The sequence below is a fragment of the Mus pahari genome, chromosome 6, assembly GCF_900095145.1.
Source record: "Mus pahari chromosome 6, PAHARI_EIJ_v1.1, whole genome shotgun sequence".
Lineage (NCBI taxonomy): Eukaryota > Metazoa > Chordata > Mammalia > Rodentia > Muridae > Mus > Mus pahari.
In genome coordinates this window covers 87,926,607-87,944,526 of record NC_034595.1, presented here as the reverse complement: position 1 = coordinate 87,944,526, position 17,920 = coordinate 87,926,607, and the positions used below count along the sequence as shown (strand labels likewise).

The window sequence follows — 17,920 nt, the reverse complement described above, 5'->3', positions numbered from 1 at the left end:
ATGGTCAGAGTTATGGACAGCCGGGAATTGTTTGCGCTTAGGAAAGAAGCAGGAGAAAGACCTGGCGGAGTACTTCTGTGAGCAGGCCGGGCTGAGTGCCAGCTGACTGGCCTGGACTCCTTCTGCCCCGTAACTGCTGGCCTAAGGGCTGGGGTGGGGGTGGGGTGGGGCAGAGACGGGCGGATTGCTGTCAGTGCATCCCAGGGAAACATCCCAGGATGGTAGAGGAGAACACGGTGGGGACCAGTACAGTGACATTGGATAAGAGCTCAGAGCTCCTGGGTGTGAGTAGCCATGCCTCCACCGCCTTATCTGGATGGTTTCGGTGTCTCTCAGCCTCTCTGTCTCAGCATTGCCCTTTACTTTAATGCAAAAGCTTGGCAAGCCACGCCCCTGCTCAATGCCACACTGGCTTTTCATCATCAGTGGGCAGTGTGAGTCCTGCAGCCTGCCAGGCCAACCATGCTCAGGCCCTTACTGCTCTCTGGTCTGCTCTCCTAACCCCTGTTCACTCACGCTCTTCTGCATGCATTGGGCCCTTGTCAGCCTTAGGCTCTTCCCCCAGGGCTTCTGTTCCCTTTCTTGAGCTCCTCCCTTCAGATGGCTCTGCCCCTCTTCCCTGCTCCAGGCTCACCTTCTTGTGACGGCTCTACGGCCTCCTCAGTGGAAACTGCCGTCACCTGTTTCCTTTACTTTCTCCACATGCGTGCCATGTGCCAGGCATCTGCACCGTAGTTCAGTTAGTGCCCTGGTTAGTGCCCCAGTAGAGCGCAGGCTCTGGGAAGATGGAACTGCTATCTCTTAGGGAACTTGAAACAGTGATTGGCAACAGAAGGCTCTTAAGAAACACTTGCTTGCGGGGGCAGTGGTGGTGTAGGCCTTTAATCTCAGCCCTTGGAAAGCTGAGGCAGGTGGATCTCCAAGTTCGAGGCCAGCCTGACCTACCAATCGAGTTCCAGGACAGCCAGGCTTACACAGAGAAACCCTGTCTCAAAATTCCTAAAGAAAAGAAAAGACAAACAGACGTACTGAGTGGGTCTCCTGAGTGCTGTTGCAGACAGATGATTGGCACTTACATTTCAGTGGCAAGATGGACAGCAGACATGTGACAGAATGGAGAGAGGGTCATTGTGTTGTGGAGACTAATACAGGGGAGCAGTGGGGAAGAACAGGGTGGAGTGTGCTGGTCTCACCATCAGGGATGCCTTCAGAGACATGAGCAATCCTGAGGGACAGCTGGAAGAAGGGCCACGCCCCTTCTTAGTGCAATTGAGCTTTGGACCACAGAGAGCTGTAGGCAGAATCATGAGGTCGGCGTTAAGAGGCAAGTGTTCAGTCAGGCTGTCAAAGGTGAGGGCTTATGGGGTTTTCATAGAAACCAAGGAAAGAACTTTGGTTTTCTCTTCTTAAAATAGCACATGTTGTTACCACTAGGGAGTTAGAATTTATTTTTAAAAGGGTCCTAAAAGCTAAGGGTTTCATCAGAGATGGAGTCATCAGAGTTTGGGACTCTAGGAGAGACCTGGTTCTTGAGCTATGCAGCTTCTAGGCACTGCCTTGACTCTTGGCCACATCACTCCAGCCTCTGCTCCTATTGCACTCGGTCCTCCCTCACAGCTGGATTCCTTTAGGATATCTTCCCTGGATAGGCTAGCAGTCTGTCATCACAAGACATTTGACTCAGCCACAGCAATGACTTATAAGGGGCCAGTAGCAGGTTCTTGCTTCTAACCACCATAGAGTAGGTAACAGTGATAGCGGCTAGGAGTCACACTGTGCATATGTGTTTGCACGCATGTATGTGCATGTACAAAATCTTACTTCAGAGCCTGGTCAGTGAAAAGATGAGAACAAGGCTGCCTGTTCCAGCTGCGTGGAACCTAGCATTGGGCTTGCTGGTCTTGAGCGCCTCCTGCACAAAGGTGGCTTCCTGGCCTGGGAGGGAGGAGCTGGGGCCTGGTGGCAGATGCTGGATCTCCAGGCTGGCTTACCCCCTGCTTTCTAACTTTGCTCACACCCTGGAACACAGTGACCCCTGCAGTGGGTCACTGGAAGGCTTTGTCCCCTCTGGATCTCTAGCTCATCCTTGTAGTACTGGGAAGCCACACTAGATACGTGGTTGTTATTTGCTTTGTTCTGTTGTGAGACACGGTCTCCCTTAGCCTAGGAGGTTTTGCAAGGAGAACAAACTGTGCTTTACAAGATCTAAGTCACATTCCTGGACAGAAGGACCTTTCTGTTGCTGGAAGGGGGTGAGGGGGTATCTTCCTCTGTGGAAGCCTGATAAACAGACAGGCTTTCTTGGAGACCAGAGCTTTGTTCCCATGCAGATGTGCTCACCCGCGCTGTGATGGGCCGTGTTTGTGAGGTATGTGCGTTTGATGAGCTACCTCAGACTTACCCCACATTGCCTGAGGTAATGTCACCTGCCAGTGACATTTCTCTGGTGTGTGCTTTTGAGTTGGCTCTGTTTGCAGGAGTGCCCACGAGTTTGGTGCATGCTCTCACTCGCTCATGTGTGTTTGCAGGGAAAATGTACGCATGTCAGTACTGTGATGCCGTGTTCGCCCAGTCGATTGAGCTGTCCCGGCATGTGAGGACCCATACCGGAGATAAGCCGTATGTCTGTAGGGACTGTGGAAAGGGCTTCCGGCAAGCCAACGGCCTCTCCATCCACCTGCACACCTTCCACAGTATGTACTACAACAACTGCCATATCAGGCACCACAGGCCACACTTGGCACCACGGAGATCTATGCCAGTCATAGCAGAGCTATCACTGCGCCAGAGCAGGGTCCAATTTGTGGCCCTCTCCTCCCAATTCTGTAAAGCTCACAGTCCTTTGGTCCTGTAACAAGAATCCCTTCTCAGCATATTACTGTGCTTCCTGCTTCTCTGTCCAGCCAGTCTCCTTGTCTCTTTAGCTTGCCTTACAGTGTTTGGCTGGCAGAAGCAAATTATGTTAGAAGGAGAGAATGTCTTCACTGTCATGCTCACAAGACACTGGGACAATTCCACTAAGCCCTCCAGCTTCCATTTTCGACCCTCCCCATCTCCACATTCATCCTGTTTTCATCCCTGCTGTTGCTAAAGAAGCAAGCCTGGCCGTCCTGAGTTAAATGTTGTGCTGGGCAATGCTGCCATGTTCACACCAAACTCCTGCCTGGCATTTCTCTTCCAAGTGCCATTTTGTTTCACTGAGTTATTTGGGGTGGCCCAGCCGCCTGCCTTTCTCACGGAGCCAATGGACACACACACACACACACACACACACACACACACACACACACACCGTGAAACACTGTGGGTGGCTGGCCCCTGACGGTCTCTTCCTCCTCCCATCTGTAGCCGTATACTGTGGAGTAGCATAGGAGAGTCAGCACAGCAGGTGGGCTGAGAGCTCCTGCTCCTGAGTCATGTGAGCTTAGACTTGAATTTTGATCTTCCCACAGTCTTATCCTTGAGACCTTACTTAAATGAATGTCTTTGTCCTGCTAAGTCTCCTCTGCCCCCTTGAAAATGAGCATAAATAGTAAGAGCACCACCTTGGCTTGTTGGAAAAGTTAAATGAAATTCTCTTAATCAGTATTCTATTGCTGTAAAGAGACACCATGACCACAGCAACTCTTATAAAGGAAAACATTAACTTAAGAATGGCTTACAGTTTCAAAGGTGTAGTCCATTATCATCATGGCAGGGAGCATGGCAGCACGCAGGCAGAACATAGTGCTGGAGAACATATGAGAGCTCTATATCCAGATCCGCAGGCAGAGAGACGCTGAGCTTGGCTTGAGCTTTTGAAACCTCCCAAAGCCCACCCCTCAACAACACACTTTCTCCAATAAGGCCACACCCACTTCAACAAGACCACACCCCCTAATCCCTGTTCGAGCATCCTCACTCCCTATTGACCAAGCATCCAAATATATGAGCCTAGGGACCATTCTAGTCACACCACTACAGAAATAGCATGAAGAAAGAACTGAATTCCTTGCCTGACACAGAACTGCTCAGTAAATGCCAGGGATTGGTGTCACTGGTGATGAGCACAGCCCCATTGGGTCCCAGATGTCACCCTCAGAGGGCGTGTTTCTTGCATACCAGGTGCCTTGCTCCCATCGCCCTGCCTCCACTTTCTTTCTCATGGGCACACAGTGTATGTTCTCTGTAAACATGTCTACAGCTCTTGTCAGTCACCCAGCACAGACCTTACCAGAGCTCCTGTGTGTTTAGCACGTGGGAGGACTCCTGGGTTATGTCCTCAAGGAGTTAGTTAGCACGACTGTCTAGAACTCCTGTCACCGTGGACCTCCAGATGAGTGGCTCTGACCCAGTGCCAATGTCTGCTGTCTTCTCAACCTCAGGAAATGATGACATTCTACTTTAGTCTTCTCTCCCTGGCAGCAGAACTATCAGGAAAGGACTCTCACTCCCTAGAGTGCACCATGCACGAGAGCCCCGCTTCAGGCCCCGCTTCAGGCCCCGCTTCAGGCCCTGCTTTCACCTGGCCACAGCCTTGCCAGTACAAACTGTATAAAGTGTCTTAAAAGACTGTGAACTTGGGACTTCCAGGGAAACTAGCCAGTGATTCCAGAGGCTGCTGCCCGGCAGGGTTCCTAAGTAAACAGAGTTACTATCCACGCAGATTTATGCTTTGGACCCTTCTTATGGGCAAATGACTTTATTATCAAAATATTTTTGCTTTAAGTTACTTTTAAGAAACAGACTGATGTTTTCTGTCATGTAGATGGCAGAGGTGTCCGTCAGTAGTATTTATTCCTGAGTTCCCATTGAGGAGCTGGCATGTCCATGGGTGAGTAGGTGAAACCTCTTCCCAGGGCCCCAATGAGACATCCTCAGACATGATGTTGGCTGCTCTCTAAACCTTGCTTTTTTTTTTTTTGTTTTTTGTTTTTGTTTTTGTTTTTCTAATTAAAGTAAGACTTACACTAGAGCCTCCTCCGCCGGGCTGTGAAGGAGGCAGCCCACATATGGCTCCTGAACACACCTGCCCAATAGTCAAGAGGAGTCTGTGCAAAGGCTTTACTGTTGGGTCTCAAGGGGGAACCAAGGAAATGTCCTCCTGCTGCCACTGGCAGGAGACATGGTGACAATCTAGAGGGTATGTTTGGAAGGTCTACAGGGAAATGCAAGACCCAGACATGTCACTGCAGACAGGAGGAGCAAACATAACACTGGTAAAGTAGAGTGCAGTTTGACACATAAGACAGGAAACAAGGGGTGGAGGTGAGCAATTTGATGCTGCGTAGATGGTGAGTCCAGAGGCCAAGATTGTTGTCACATTGACTTGGGGTCCTTGGACTCTGGCCCACCCGAACAGCCTTCCATCTCTATGTGTGAGGTGGGGCATGTCACTGACTGCTGCTGTCTGTTGTCTCCCTCTGTCCCACCCCATGCCCTGCCTGGAAGCAGACATAGAAGATCCTTATGATTGCAAGAAATGCAGGATGAGCTTCTCCACACTGCAGGACCACCGGAAGCACATCCATGAGGTGCACTCCAAGGAGTACCACCCCTGCCCCACGTGTGGGAAGATCTTCAGCGCCCCTTCCATGCTGGAGCGGCACATGGTGACCCACGTTGGAGGGAAGCCCTTTAGCTGTGGGATCTGCAACAAGGCCTATCAGGTAAGGCTGACCGTCGGGAGCTTGGCCCCCATCCCTGCCTTTCTCCCCATTGGCTTTTGTTGCCCGCATGTTGTCCAAGCTTGTCTCCAGCATGTGACAGATAATTTGACTCTGAGAAAGTATGGGCTGAGGGTGTACTTGGTGAATACACACTTAGCATCCATGAGGCCCTGGTTATGTCTCCAGCAGACGGGAAGTGTTAATTGGCAGAAGGTTACAGCATCATTGTGGGATGAATGTTGGTTTTTCTCCTTCAAGGCTCACACTCTGTGGACAGCTGACTCCAGGTGTGAAGAGCACAGGGGTTGGGGTGTTGAAAGTACACCCAGGGTTGCTCTGCTCAGTACGGTCACTTCTTGCTCTTTGTCTCTCAGGGAAGGGCATGGGTTCTTTTCACTTTGGAGACCAGTGTGTAGTTAAAGTGAACCATACTTGTTAGAAGCTGGTCACAGAGAACAACATTCCTTCCCCGTGACTGAGGTGTAGGCAGAGCCACCACTCATTTAGAAACAGAGGCTCAGCTCTGAGCCAGGCCTCATGCTGTGGTGGGGATGAGACTGTGTGTGATCCCTAGGAGATGGAGGACTTGTACCCCGAGAGGGATGCAGCTTCAGGCTCTGCAGGTCACTTCCCACTCCCCAGGCTCAGCAGCACTGAGATCCGGCCTACTGAGCAGAACACACATGCTCCAGTCAGGCCAGGCTTTGGTCCTTTTAGGCTTTTAGTCTGCCCTTCCCTACTGTGGCCCTGAGCAAGTCCCTTAACTGCCTCACCAGGACGATCTTTACATCTCCTCCTAAGCTTGTGTGAGTGAAGGCTTACGGAAGGGTCTGCTGAGCTCATCTTGTAGTGACCTCCTACACACTCCTGCTTCCAGCTCATCATGAGTCTAGATCCATGAGCTTGTCTCAGAACTGTTTCTCATTACTGGAACTTTCTAGAGCCTAACATTTGCCAAATGTCTTACAGCAATTGTCTGGATTGTGGTACCACAATCGGACGCACCACCCAGATGTGTTTGCTGCTCAGAACCATCGGTCACCCAAGTTCTCATCGCTGCAGTGCAGCTCCTGTGACAAGACCTTTTCCAATACCGTCGAACACAAGAAGCACATCAAAACAGAACATGCAGGTGATGCTGGGGTGCAGCTGAGGGTGGAGGGACTCACTGTCCTCGATCTAGGCGCTGTGGCGATTGCCTCTGCTCTTCCCTAGCACAGCAGAGGAGACCACGCCTGTCTGTCAGGAGCAGTAGTTTAAATGGCTGAGATTCTCAGGCCCCTTAGCCTGGTGTAAGCTCCAGCTAGCTCTCAGGAGCCCTTGCCAGCACCTGAAAAGGAAGGGTGTCGGATTCATGGCAGATGGGTCCAGGTGGGAGTCTTAGCTCCAGCACGTAGCAGTTGCATGACCTTGGCAGGTGACATCTCCTGTCTGAGTCTGTTTTCTTCTCTTCAGAATGGAAGTTATTAATACCTCCCTTGCTGGTACATTTGGGGATAATCGCAGCAGCTGTCAGTCATAGCATTTCCTATGTGCAGGGCCCCAGCCAAGCTCTCTGTGTTGTCATGGGAGTGCCACACCCCCTTTTGCATCCACACAGTCTGGACCACAGCAGTGCTCTCTACCAGCAGGTTACAGTGTCTCTCCAGCACAGGCTCCTAACTCGGCAGATGCTCTGTGGAACAAGGATCGCCCCCCTCCCCAGCCCGGCCCCAGGCCCTGGTCCCTCCAGCTATGGCATAGCCGCCCTCTTATCCTCTCCCCATCACAGATCTGAAGTTCCATGAGTGTGACCAGTGTAAGGAGCTCTTCCCCACACCAGCTCTGCTCCAGGTTCACGTCAAGTGCCAGCATTCAGGTCAGTGGCCCCTCAGCGCCCCTGAGCTCCACAGTAGGCTGTGAGTCTTGGCTCTGCTGTTCACAGCTCTACAGCGCAGCCTGAGTCCCTCACTGGCCTGTGCTCCATTGCATCTGGAAGATGGCACATCAATACCAAGCTTACAGGAGGCCATGAGGACCTCAGGCCTGGCCCTGTATGCAGCCGAGCAGCCCTGTGTGAGAACCAGGACGGCCACTGCTGCTTCCCTCAAATAGAATTGAATTTATTTATTTATTTATTTATTTATTTATTTATTTATTTATGCTTTTTATTAGTTCTTTGAGAACATCACATTTTTCACCCCAGTCCCACTCATCTCCCTGTCCCTTGGTACCTGCCTTTCCTCCTTTGCTACCTCCCCCACAATAGAAAGAAAAAAAAAAAACTTGTGGAAGCTATAGTGTGTCACAGTATGTCACACAGTACACCCTTTTGCCCTGACAGCTTTTCTTGCAAATGTTCACTGGAATGAGTCATTGGTCTGGTGTGAGGCCTCTGGCTTCTGCTACACTATCAGTACTGGATCCTCACTGGGACTCCTCTCGGATACCCTGTTGTTGCCCTGTGTCATGGAGATCCTGTAGTTTTGGATCTGTAGGTCTGGCCCCTTTATGCACTCCAGCAGTTCACTGATGGGGTAGATGTTGGGGTGGGCCAACTCAAAGCCCTGGATCTGGGCCTGAGAGGTATCTGAGGTGCCAGCTTTCCTGCACTCATACCACCGGGTTGAGCTCTTCTGATCAGCTGTGGGGTGGGGGGCATGGGAGATGAGTGGCAGGGCCAGCTCTCCCATGCTCATGTCCTCAAGGTGGGCTCACCCGAAACTCCCGCAACCAGGACCAACTCTACTGTGCTTCCTGACTGTTGTTCAGGCCCACTGTCTGAGTACTGCAATTGGGGGGTGAGGTCAGCTCTCCCGCTGTCATGACCCCAGGGCCAGGTCTCCCATAATGCCCAGGCAGGGATAGGGCTAGTTCTGCCCAGCTCTCAGACATCAACATGTCCCTGGGCAGCAGACCAGACCAGGGGCATCTGCCTGGCCTTTGGTGGGAACAGACCCCTGCTGCTGTGAGGCCACAGACCCAGATGTGGCTCCCATGGAAGCACTGCCAAGGACCCCACAATTGTCCCAGGTGGCATCACCAGCTGCTCACCTCGGGCCTCACTACCCTCAAATCTCCAATTCTGTCTCTCTTCAGTGTGCCCACATCCTTCTGCTTCTCTTTCTCTTCCATTTCTCCATTACTTACTTGCTCTTCTTAGTGGCACCCAGGGTCTCTGAGTGTCTGTGTCATCTTAGGAGTGCTATGTCTGACCTGTACAGTAAAGCACTAGGCAAGAATCATCTTGGGTGTGTTCTGCCCACCCAGGGACTTCTGTCTTAGCTAGAGTTTTACTGTTGTGAAAAGACACCATGACCAAGGCAACTCTTAGAAGGACAACCTTTAATTGGGGCTGGCTTACAGATTCAGAGGTTCAGTCCATTATCATCAAGGCAGGAATGTGGCAGCATCCAGGCAGGCATGGTGCAGGAGGAGCTGAGAGTTCTACATCTTCATCTGAAGGCTGCTAGCAGAATATTGACATCCAGGCAGCTAGGATGAGGATCTTAAGGCCCACTCCCACAGTGACACCCCTACTCCAACAAGGCCATATCTTCAAATCATGTCACTCCCTGGGCCAAGCATATACAAACCATCCCAGCATCTTAAGCTAGCTTCCTGCCCATGTACCCTGGTGCCAGACTGGTGGCTGTCTCTGGTTCTCTCCTTGCATAGGCTCCATGGCTCCAGGCTGGAGATTGTCTCTGGTTCACTCCCTGCCTGGGCTGTGTGGAATGGAACCATTTTTAAATAACCATAGGAAGGGGGAGTGTTGCCAGTGACACTGCTTTCACCGTGAGAGTCTGAGGAGTTGTAGTTTCTAAGCATTTAGTCTTAGATGATACTGACTTCATTGTATCACTTACTTGAGTACATGTACAAAAAGGAAAACAAGAAATAAATTAAGGGAGACTTAAGCTTCACAGAGGAGCTTTGACCCTTTCCCAATGTTACCTCACTGTCAGAGCTCGATACAGTACAAGCTGTAGGCTTCCACCAGAGGACAGGAAGTTGCTGGTGTGGTGTCCTGAACTCCTTATAAAACTGGGCTGCTTTTGGTTCCCAGTCTTGGAGTGTATCCAGTGCTTCATTTGCCTTCTCCCTCTTAGACGTCATGATCCCCAGGAGGTGAAAGTGTACCCCAACCTGTCTAGAGATGTTCTCCTAAGCCGTGGACTCTGACCTGCAAGCCGTAATGCTCTACAAGCCTTAGTGTTTGTGCATGCGTAGTCATTGATAATGGTTCCCACTTACAGTCTAGCCTGCAGCCCTCAGGTGCCATTGATCCCATTCAGAAGTCTTAAGAAGTACTTCTTGCGGCCAAGAACATGGCTCAGTGGTAGGCTGCTTGCCCTGCAAGTTCAGTTCCCAGCATGGAAAAAAGGTGCTTCTTGGATAGAAGAAATACAGTCCCATTCGCAGGCTGTCCACTGTTGAGTGAGCAGTGGCCGTCAGCATGGGTGATTCAGACAAAGTCCACTGCAGATGGCACCGTGGCCAGAGGGCCCCTAGCCTGCTCTGTATTTGCGGCTTCATGTGAGCCTCACATCCCAGGAGCCCTGCCTCTGCCTCAGCTCCCTCATCCTCACTGTGCCTCCCCTGCTCTGCTCTGGGCCACCATTCCTCTACAGCCAAATGATGTCTCTGCCTCCTTCAGGGTCGCAGCCATTCCGGTGCTTGTACTGTGCGGCCACCTTCCGCTTCCCGGGAGCCCTGCAGCACCACGTCACCACGGAGCACTTCAAGCAGTCGGAAAGCACCTTCCCCTGTGAGCTCTGTGGCGAGCTCTTCACCTCCCAGGCCCAGCTTGATGGCCACTTGGAGTCTGAGCACCCAAAGGTGGCAGGCACTGAGACCCAGGCAGCTGCCTCTCGCATGGTGCAGGTGAGTCTGGGGCTGTTGGCTGCACAGGATTTGAGCACAAGGTTCTGGGGGCTTCGCTATGGCACTTGGTCCCAACATCCAGTCCCGCTCTGTGGGGCTCTCAACAGCTCTTACATGAAGCTCTCCTGACCGTTGAGACTCTAGACAACAGGAAACGCTAGTCTGTCAGTGGCCCCTAGGTGGACAGAACCTGGAATGGGAATTTGCCAAGGTGGAACACCATTGTCTCCAGCTCACACATCCCCCACCTGAGAAGTGTGTGGGATGTGGAGGGTTGTCGGGATGCCTCGGGGAAGGATGGCTGTACTTCATTGGGCAAGGCCAACAGAAAAGGTGCTCCTTGGACAGAAGTATAGTTCTGTTCACAGGCTGTCCACTATTGAGTGAACAGTGGGCGTCAGCACAGGTGATTCAGACAAAGTCCGCTGCAAATGGCTGGATATAGTGTGCATCTGCCCATGCCTGTGCCTTCGCTAGCTGGCGATGTGAGACGGCCAAGCTGGAGCTGGCCTGATCCTTCTGCCTTCTACTTTCCCATCTTCTCCAGAGGCCACAGAAAGGAAAAGAATCTGGCAGCTGTCTGTTGTTCCTAGGGAGGTTGGGTGGGGATGTTTCCCAGTGGAGGTCTCTCTGGCCAACTGTCATACCGATCATGTGTAAGGTACTCTGGTTCTGCAACCTCTGGGGAGCAGGGCAAGTCAGATGAACAGGATTTCAGATGAGGCTCCTGCTGCCAGCCTACCTAGAGCTTCTCTGCCGTCGTTGGCTTGCCTAGAAATGGGGCTTCCAGGCAAGGTACCTTGTGGTGGGTGAGGATGCCATCCTTCAAGGGAAGAAAGGCAAAAGGCAGTTTGTAGTCGAGTTTACTGCAGTGCTACTGTACCAAGTTCCTAACTCCCCACCGTTAGCCCACAGCATGCCACAGAGCTGAGCCTGCTCTCCTCCCTGGTGCCCACTCTCCACCCCTGGCTGGTCCTCGGGAGCCAGGTGGCTATGCCTTTCACGTAAGATGCTGTCTTAAACACATCAATGCATCAAGCCGTATCAGCTCAGAGGTGCACCAGGAAGCACAGAAGAGCTGAGAAGGCCACTGTTAACAGGGTGTGCAGGTTTTTCAGGGGCCGCTGTGGCCCAGCATCGGGAGGAGACAAGCCTCCATCTTACCCCCTAGCCACTGAGCCGTGTGAGTGAAGTGAGTGGGAGAAGCCACAGTTGAGCCACGTTCGCACCCAGAAGGCTTTTCAGCCTCAGAGGGCCCAGGCTCCTGGTGGAGTTCTGTTCCTTTGGTCCTCTTGCATAGCACTTACTCTGCATCCTTGAGACTGGGGAAGCCACTGTTCACTGGAGTGTAATCATAGAGTCCATGCACCCTGAGGTGGCATACCGAGCAAAATTATAGCAATTTAGTGCACAGAGTTATTTAAATTGTCTCCCTGCCTCTCTTTTGCATCGCTGGTGTATGAAACTCCCCTCTTCCCATTAGGTGTAAGTAATTGCTCTCCTCGGGTGAAAACATAAATATCATCATTACAGCATGAGCCAGGAGCCAAGTAAATTCTGGGTAGCTCACCGTGGCCACTGCCCAGAGCAGCCTTCCTGTCTTTTCCTCCAGGTAATCCAAGCTCCAGAGCCAGTGGCCCCGGCCGAGCAGGTGATCACGTTAGAGGAGACACAGCTTGCTGGCTCGCAGGTGTTTGTGACCTTGCCAGATTCACAGACCTCTCAGAACAGCTCCGAGCTTGTGGCGGTGACAGTGGAGGATTTGCTGGATGGTACAGTCACATTGATCTGTGGTGAGGCCAAGTGAGTGGCTTTCCTTCAGTAGAGGAGGAGCCCGTGCTGTACCAGCAAGGATGCTCTTGGCCTCCTGCCTTTGCTCTAGCTGCTCAGCTAAGCTCCACCCTGGTGCTCTCACTTGAAAAACAGAGGCTTTGTCATTTTCCTAGGATCCACAGTGTCTGAGCTATCCACACTGACACCAGCACTACCGCCCTGTGTGGCAGAGCCTCAATCCTCCAGGCTTCAGCTCAGGCCTGGCTTCCACCCACCCCAGGGAAGTCTGGCTTCTGGAATCAGACTCTGGGGGAATCAGAGTGGAGGGGAGCTGGTGGCCAGGGTGGCCAAGGAGATACAGCGTGCTGGCTGCCCTCAGGAGCACGGGAGTTACCTGAGTCTGAGCCAACAGAGGGCCACAGACACCACCAGTGCCTCTGCCAGTGAAGCACCCACACAGCCTCCAGGGACTCCAGTGTGGCAGCCTGTCCTCCCCAGCCCCTGCTCAGGTTCCCCTTGGAGGCTGTAAAACAGGTAGCCATGTTAACAGTGCAGGGTCGCATTGGCAACACAGCTTCAGAGCATTGCCACTGGGGGGCAGCTTCATGTGAGGCCGTCCTGCTGCCTCTGCCTTGCTGGGTGTTCATTGCATTCCCGTATCAGAACCTCCCTGTGATGCTCAGGCCTGCCATAGCTTCTACTAATCAAGGCTGAAGCTTTCCGGCCTGGAGACCTCTTGCTGACTTCCTCTGTACCATGTGACAGCCTAATGAAGCAGCTCCTGGGGCAGGCCTGGGCCTGCATGTGACGGATAAGAGGCATCTGAAGTGGCCTCTGCTTCTCCTGTCGCTGGCCCACATGCCTGGTGCATGGCCTGCTCCCTGGGATCCCCCTGGCTGCATGCTTACTGCAAGCACCATGCTCCTTTCAAGTCTGCGTGTCACAGAGCCTTTTATCTTCAGTTCCTGACACACAGCCTGGTAATTGATGGCTTATGGAATCCGGTTGGAAGTGCAATTAGATGGATGTTGGTTCCTACTGCTCAGAGAGAAGGGCTTGCATCCAGCTTGCTCTTCTAGAAGTCCAAAGAAAGGAGTGGGTTATCACAGTATTTGCCCAGCAGGCCGGGCTCCCTGTCAGCTGGTGTGGCTGATTCCCTAGAGGGGATGCCCTGATCTGACACTCACCTTTAAGCCACCTGCTCTCAGATGAGGCCACACCTCCTGACAAGTGCAGCTCCCATGAGCGTGCAGAGAGGAGGGTCACGGCTGATCATGGTGGAGGTGCCTCGCCACCATCCCTCAGCGGGCTCACAGGGAGACAGGCAGCAGTAGCTTAAACCGCAGTGTTGAAGGCCTGCTGCCCTTTGGCCTCAGCCTGGCACAGGCAGCTCTGGTGAGTTTCTGTGCTAGATTCCAGAGATGGCCAGCCTCTCTGAGTCAGCCCCACCCTCCTCATTGCATATGTAAATCATTTGAACTCCTCAGCTAGGGAAATCTTCCCTTTCTAAAATTAAATGTTTTTCAAAGCAAGTCAGCCTCAGAAACCGAGCACTGACCAGAAGGTGGTGCTCAAACCTCGAGACTTCCCTGCTTTCTCCACTGCTGTCCTAGCCTGCTGCCCTTCAGACCCGGGACAGCCGACCAGGGGAGCTCTCGGTCTGTAAGTGGAGTGATGGCTCCTCAGTCCATCTGCATCAAAGAGGACTAAGAGACAGCAGAGGCACGCGCGTCCAGGCTTCTGTCAGGGACAGCACCTCACAAGCTGTGGAGGACTTAGGAACTGTAGTGTCACCAAAGAAGTCTTTTCCCAGCAAAAGGCAAATCTCACAGAGGTCCTGAGAGGGAAAGTCAGTCTCTAAATACAAAGAGTTGTAAGGTAGAAACCTGAGTGTCTGAGAAGCACAGCCTCTGTTTTCCTGGAGCCTGGGTGGTGTGCAGAGAGCCTTAGGGCAGGTTAGCTAGCTGCCTGCCCATCCTTGGATGCACAGCTCTGCAATACACACTGCTGGGAGCACAGCAGTGCTGGGTCTGGAGTATGGAGAATTCCTGTCCTCAATGAGTTCTGGCTGGTGACTAGCGGCCTCTGCCCCAGCTGCCTGACTTTCTACAGTGGCTCTGAAGAAGGTGAAAAGCTCTACCTGCTGCCCTAGAGACCTGCCATGCGGGCCTCTGTAGCCCACATTGCTTTTGCAATGGAACTGTGGCTCCATTTGCTTCATCCTCATGACTACTGCCTGCCTAGCCCATGGGCAGCAGCTAAAGGAGTCTCCAGGTCCCTCGGAATTTGTGTATTTAAGCAGTGGGGCCCCAGTCTTCCCTAAGGCTCCAGATCCAGCCACCAAAAAGGGGAAGGCTATGCCAAGCTGGAGTGTGGTTGGCCCATCACTGGTGTGTGAACTGAGCAGGTCAGACTTGCTGTCCACATGCATGAGCAGATCCTAGGCCAGCGTGGCAGATAAAGGTCTTTCTCAGTTGTTTTAATCAGGCTGGACTCTACTGTCTTCTAAGCTGTGTGTCAGAAAAGCCTTGAGTTCCGTCAGTATCCAAGCCTGCTGTGATGTAAGTTCTGGGCCTGTGTGTTGTACTGGCCATTCTGCAGACCACAGGAGATACCTCAGCCTTGTCCCTAGGGCCTGAGCACTGATGGTTAGGGCTGAGATGAGGGACAGATGCCAAGTGAGGGGGAAAGACCTCTGTAGTCCCGAGGATGGAAGGGTGTGCCTTTAAATTTCTTGTGCCTGAGAACCTGTACTGACAAAGGACGAAGACCCTGACGGCCCCACTTAGAGTGGGCAAGTGCTTGTCAGGACAGAAGTGTTTCTTCTGGAACTAGAAAGTTGGTCAGAGGTGGGGATGACATGGTTTGTTCTAGTCAGCTCTCCCACCCCAGCTTTGTTCTCCTGGGTCCTGTCTGTCCCAGCAGACACTCGGAAGAAATTGAGAGTAAGAGACTTAGGGCTGAGGAAGTCAAAGGAGGTTCATAGTTTTATTGCTGTGGAAACCTTGGGGCACTGAGGACTTATACTAAAACTCAGAAACTCAAACTCACTCCAGTCTAACTGGGGTTATAAAGAAGAGGAGCGTGGTGAGTTCTCTGGGGACGGTGTTGCTAAGGAAATCATTCCTTGAGCAATTTTACATTGCCTCCAAATTATGAAGCTGGTCGTGGTTTCCCTGAGCAAGGCTGCCGGTGCTTGTTCCCACCCATGGCCAGGACAGCCAGCCCCGTGAGATGTGTAAACTGATTGCAAACTAGAGCTGCTCGACGTGCACCGTGGAAAGAAATAAAGCCTGAACTTTGGAAGCAATTGCACTTTGTGTGTTTCAGGAGACTGGTGGTGTTGAACCTTCCAAAGGAGCAGTGTGGGTCACATTTCAGAGCACTCTGTCCACCTGAGTTGTCCTTCAGTGTCCTACCTGGGGCCCTGGGGACACCTGCTCAGCTCCTTCCTGAACTTCCAACAGTAAAAAGGGTGATGGTGTCTACTCTTAGGGCTAGGGAACAAGGTAAAGTCCACATTTACTCAGTACACTGCAGAAGGTTTACATACAGGCCAGCCTCCTGTGTTCTCTGACAGAAGGAGCATCCTCCCTCTCATCTCCCCCTCGACACCCACCACTTTTCACTTATGTCCTGAATGTCAGTGGCCCCTAAAGCACCAAGTGTGCAGCATCTTCAACACTAAGAAAGCAGAGTCAAAGATGTCACACTGCTGGCAGCCGACAAGGAGGAAGAAGAGATGCTAGGAGGCCCAGAGTTCAGGGGAAGTCTGTTGCAGTTGCAAGCTGAGCCCCAAGGCTGGGAAGGCAGGACGTGGGGAGGCTCTGCACTCTCTCCTGGAACAGTCTTGGGTACAAACGTGGATGTATCCAGAACCTACTGTCCTTCACCCTTCTGTCCATGAGCGGTAGGTATCTCAGGAGCTGGAGCTCTCCAGTCGCATCTGGGGCCTGAGTGTCTGTGCTCTGTGACATCTAACTGAAGCATGTCCTTGGGCCCTCGTGGAAGGGGAATATGGAGAGGGCTGGCCTGGGATGGTTTGAGTAGAGGTGGACATCGGGCTGAGGGATCCTTGGTGAGCCAGCAATCTTCTGCATGGATGAGGGTCGCTGGCTGAAGAGGCAGAGCAACACAGACAGAAGGGAAGGAAGAGGGAGCTCTCCCACCCCTGCTGAGAAAGTCACCTTGGACAAGCCTTTCCTAAGAGTGATGTGAAAAGTTATTAACATTTTTAAGTACCTGATAGTGCAGAGGCTTCCTAAATGGTTGCTGTTAATGTTTATGATAGGTTCAAGGGGCCCAGAAGATGAGAAAGGAAGGGCCAGGAAGGATCAGAAAGAAGCAAGGCTGAGAACAGAGCCTCCAAGCTGTCCTGCAGTGAGCCCACAGCCCTCCTAGGACAAAGCACAGCCAAAGCAGAGGCATGAGACCAAATCTAGTGAGCATGGCTACACCCCTACATCCTCAGTCTCGTTCACCGTCTCAATCTCTGTGAGCCTATGATCCCAGCCTTCCTGAGCAAGAAACATGTAGATTGTTAAGTTCAAAGCCAGCTTGGGCCATAGAGCAACTTGGCAGTCAGCCTTGGCTACTTGGCAAGACCCTCAGGGTGGGGGTCGGGGAGTCACCAAAAAAAAAAAAAAAACAGGCTAAGGTAAAGTAGCCCACTCATAAATCCCAGCACTCTGAGTAGCACTGAGTTCAAGGCCTCAAAACACATGCACACACAAGGAAATGGGAGAAAGTAAGTACTAGGGGCTCTCTTCTCCACTGTGGCTTGGATTTCTCTGAGAAGAGGCATCGAGGATGTGTGCTCCTCTTTCCTCTGCATCTGTGCTCTATGCTCCCTGCCAAGTGCGATCAGAGCATAGATCCCATGTCAACTCTTGTCTCCTCTACAGAACTGGCCATGCACGGTGTATTCACTGGGTGCTTAGGTGGTGCTTGCTGCTGGAGATGGGTCCCAGCCCAGGCACACTGCACTGAGCAGGAATAGGGCTTATGCCTCATGTCCCCACAGGTGGCAGCGTATACTATAAGCCCATCCATTCTTCCCTGCACATCTGCAGCTTGGCAGGACAGAGACTGGCACTGGCCTAGGGCGAGTGCTGCTGGGATCCGACAGAGGTGGGGCTTGCCCGGCTCTCCTCTCCAGCTGCTACACAATGGGAACCCCTGGCAGCAGAAGTTAGATTTTGCTGCAGTTCTTGTGCAGTTCCATCCCCATTGGACTCTGAGCCTTGAAGAGGAGACCAAACCTGACAAATGGGCTGTTCCTCTGGAAAAGTGGGGAGCACCAAGCTAGGAACAAAGGGGACCCAGCACTCCAGTTGCTGTCTTTCTCCAACTCTGCTTCACATCTCTGGCAAGGCTGCTCCCTTAGATGCCTATGGGAGAGCCTGTGGGAACATCCTTTCTTTGCCCTCTGAGATGAGATTAGCAGAAGGCTGAGCAAGCTAGCCTGAGCTCCCCAGCTGCCCTGATCAAACACCATGCCTGCCGCTCTTCTCGCACCAGGTTCCCCCAGCGCAGGCCAGGGACAGCTGATCAAACACATCCAGACAAGGTCAGTCCAGGGACCCGCAGGCCTTTCCAGGAGAGATTTCACAGTCCTGGCATCAAGAGGGTCT

General features: G+C 52.4%; 1 protein-coding gene across 8 annotated transcripts in view; it reads left to right on the top strand.

The window, feature by feature from the left end:
* Zbtb40 (zinc finger and BTB domain containing 40) overlaps positions 1–15,585 on the top strand; it is a 71,601-nt gene extending 56,016 nt beyond the window's left edge. For 5 of the 8 annotated variants that reach the window (XM_029539813.1, XM_029539808.1, XM_029539809.1 and 2 more), the window contains 7 exons: positions 2,529–2,693; positions 5,431–5,648; positions 6,618–6,780; positions 7,420–7,506; positions 10,288–10,514; positions 12,127–12,317; positions 12,461–15,585. In XM_029539813.1, the coding sequence (XP_029395673.1) occupies positions 2,529–2,693; positions 5,431–5,648; positions 6,618–6,780; positions 7,420–7,506; positions 10,288–10,514; positions 12,127–12,317; positions 12,461–12,476 (1,067 nt within the window). In that variant the 3' untranslated portion in view covers positions 12,477–15,585. Of the gene's footprint in view, positions 1–2,528; positions 2,694–5,430; positions 5,649–6,617; positions 6,781–7,419; positions 7,507–10,287; positions 10,515–12,126 lie in introns of all 8 variants that reach the window. The other 3 variants (XM_029539810.1, XM_029539812.1, XM_029539811.1) reach the window with 3 other exon arrangements.
* The last annotated feature ends 2,335 nt before the right edge of the window (positions 15,586–17,920 follow it).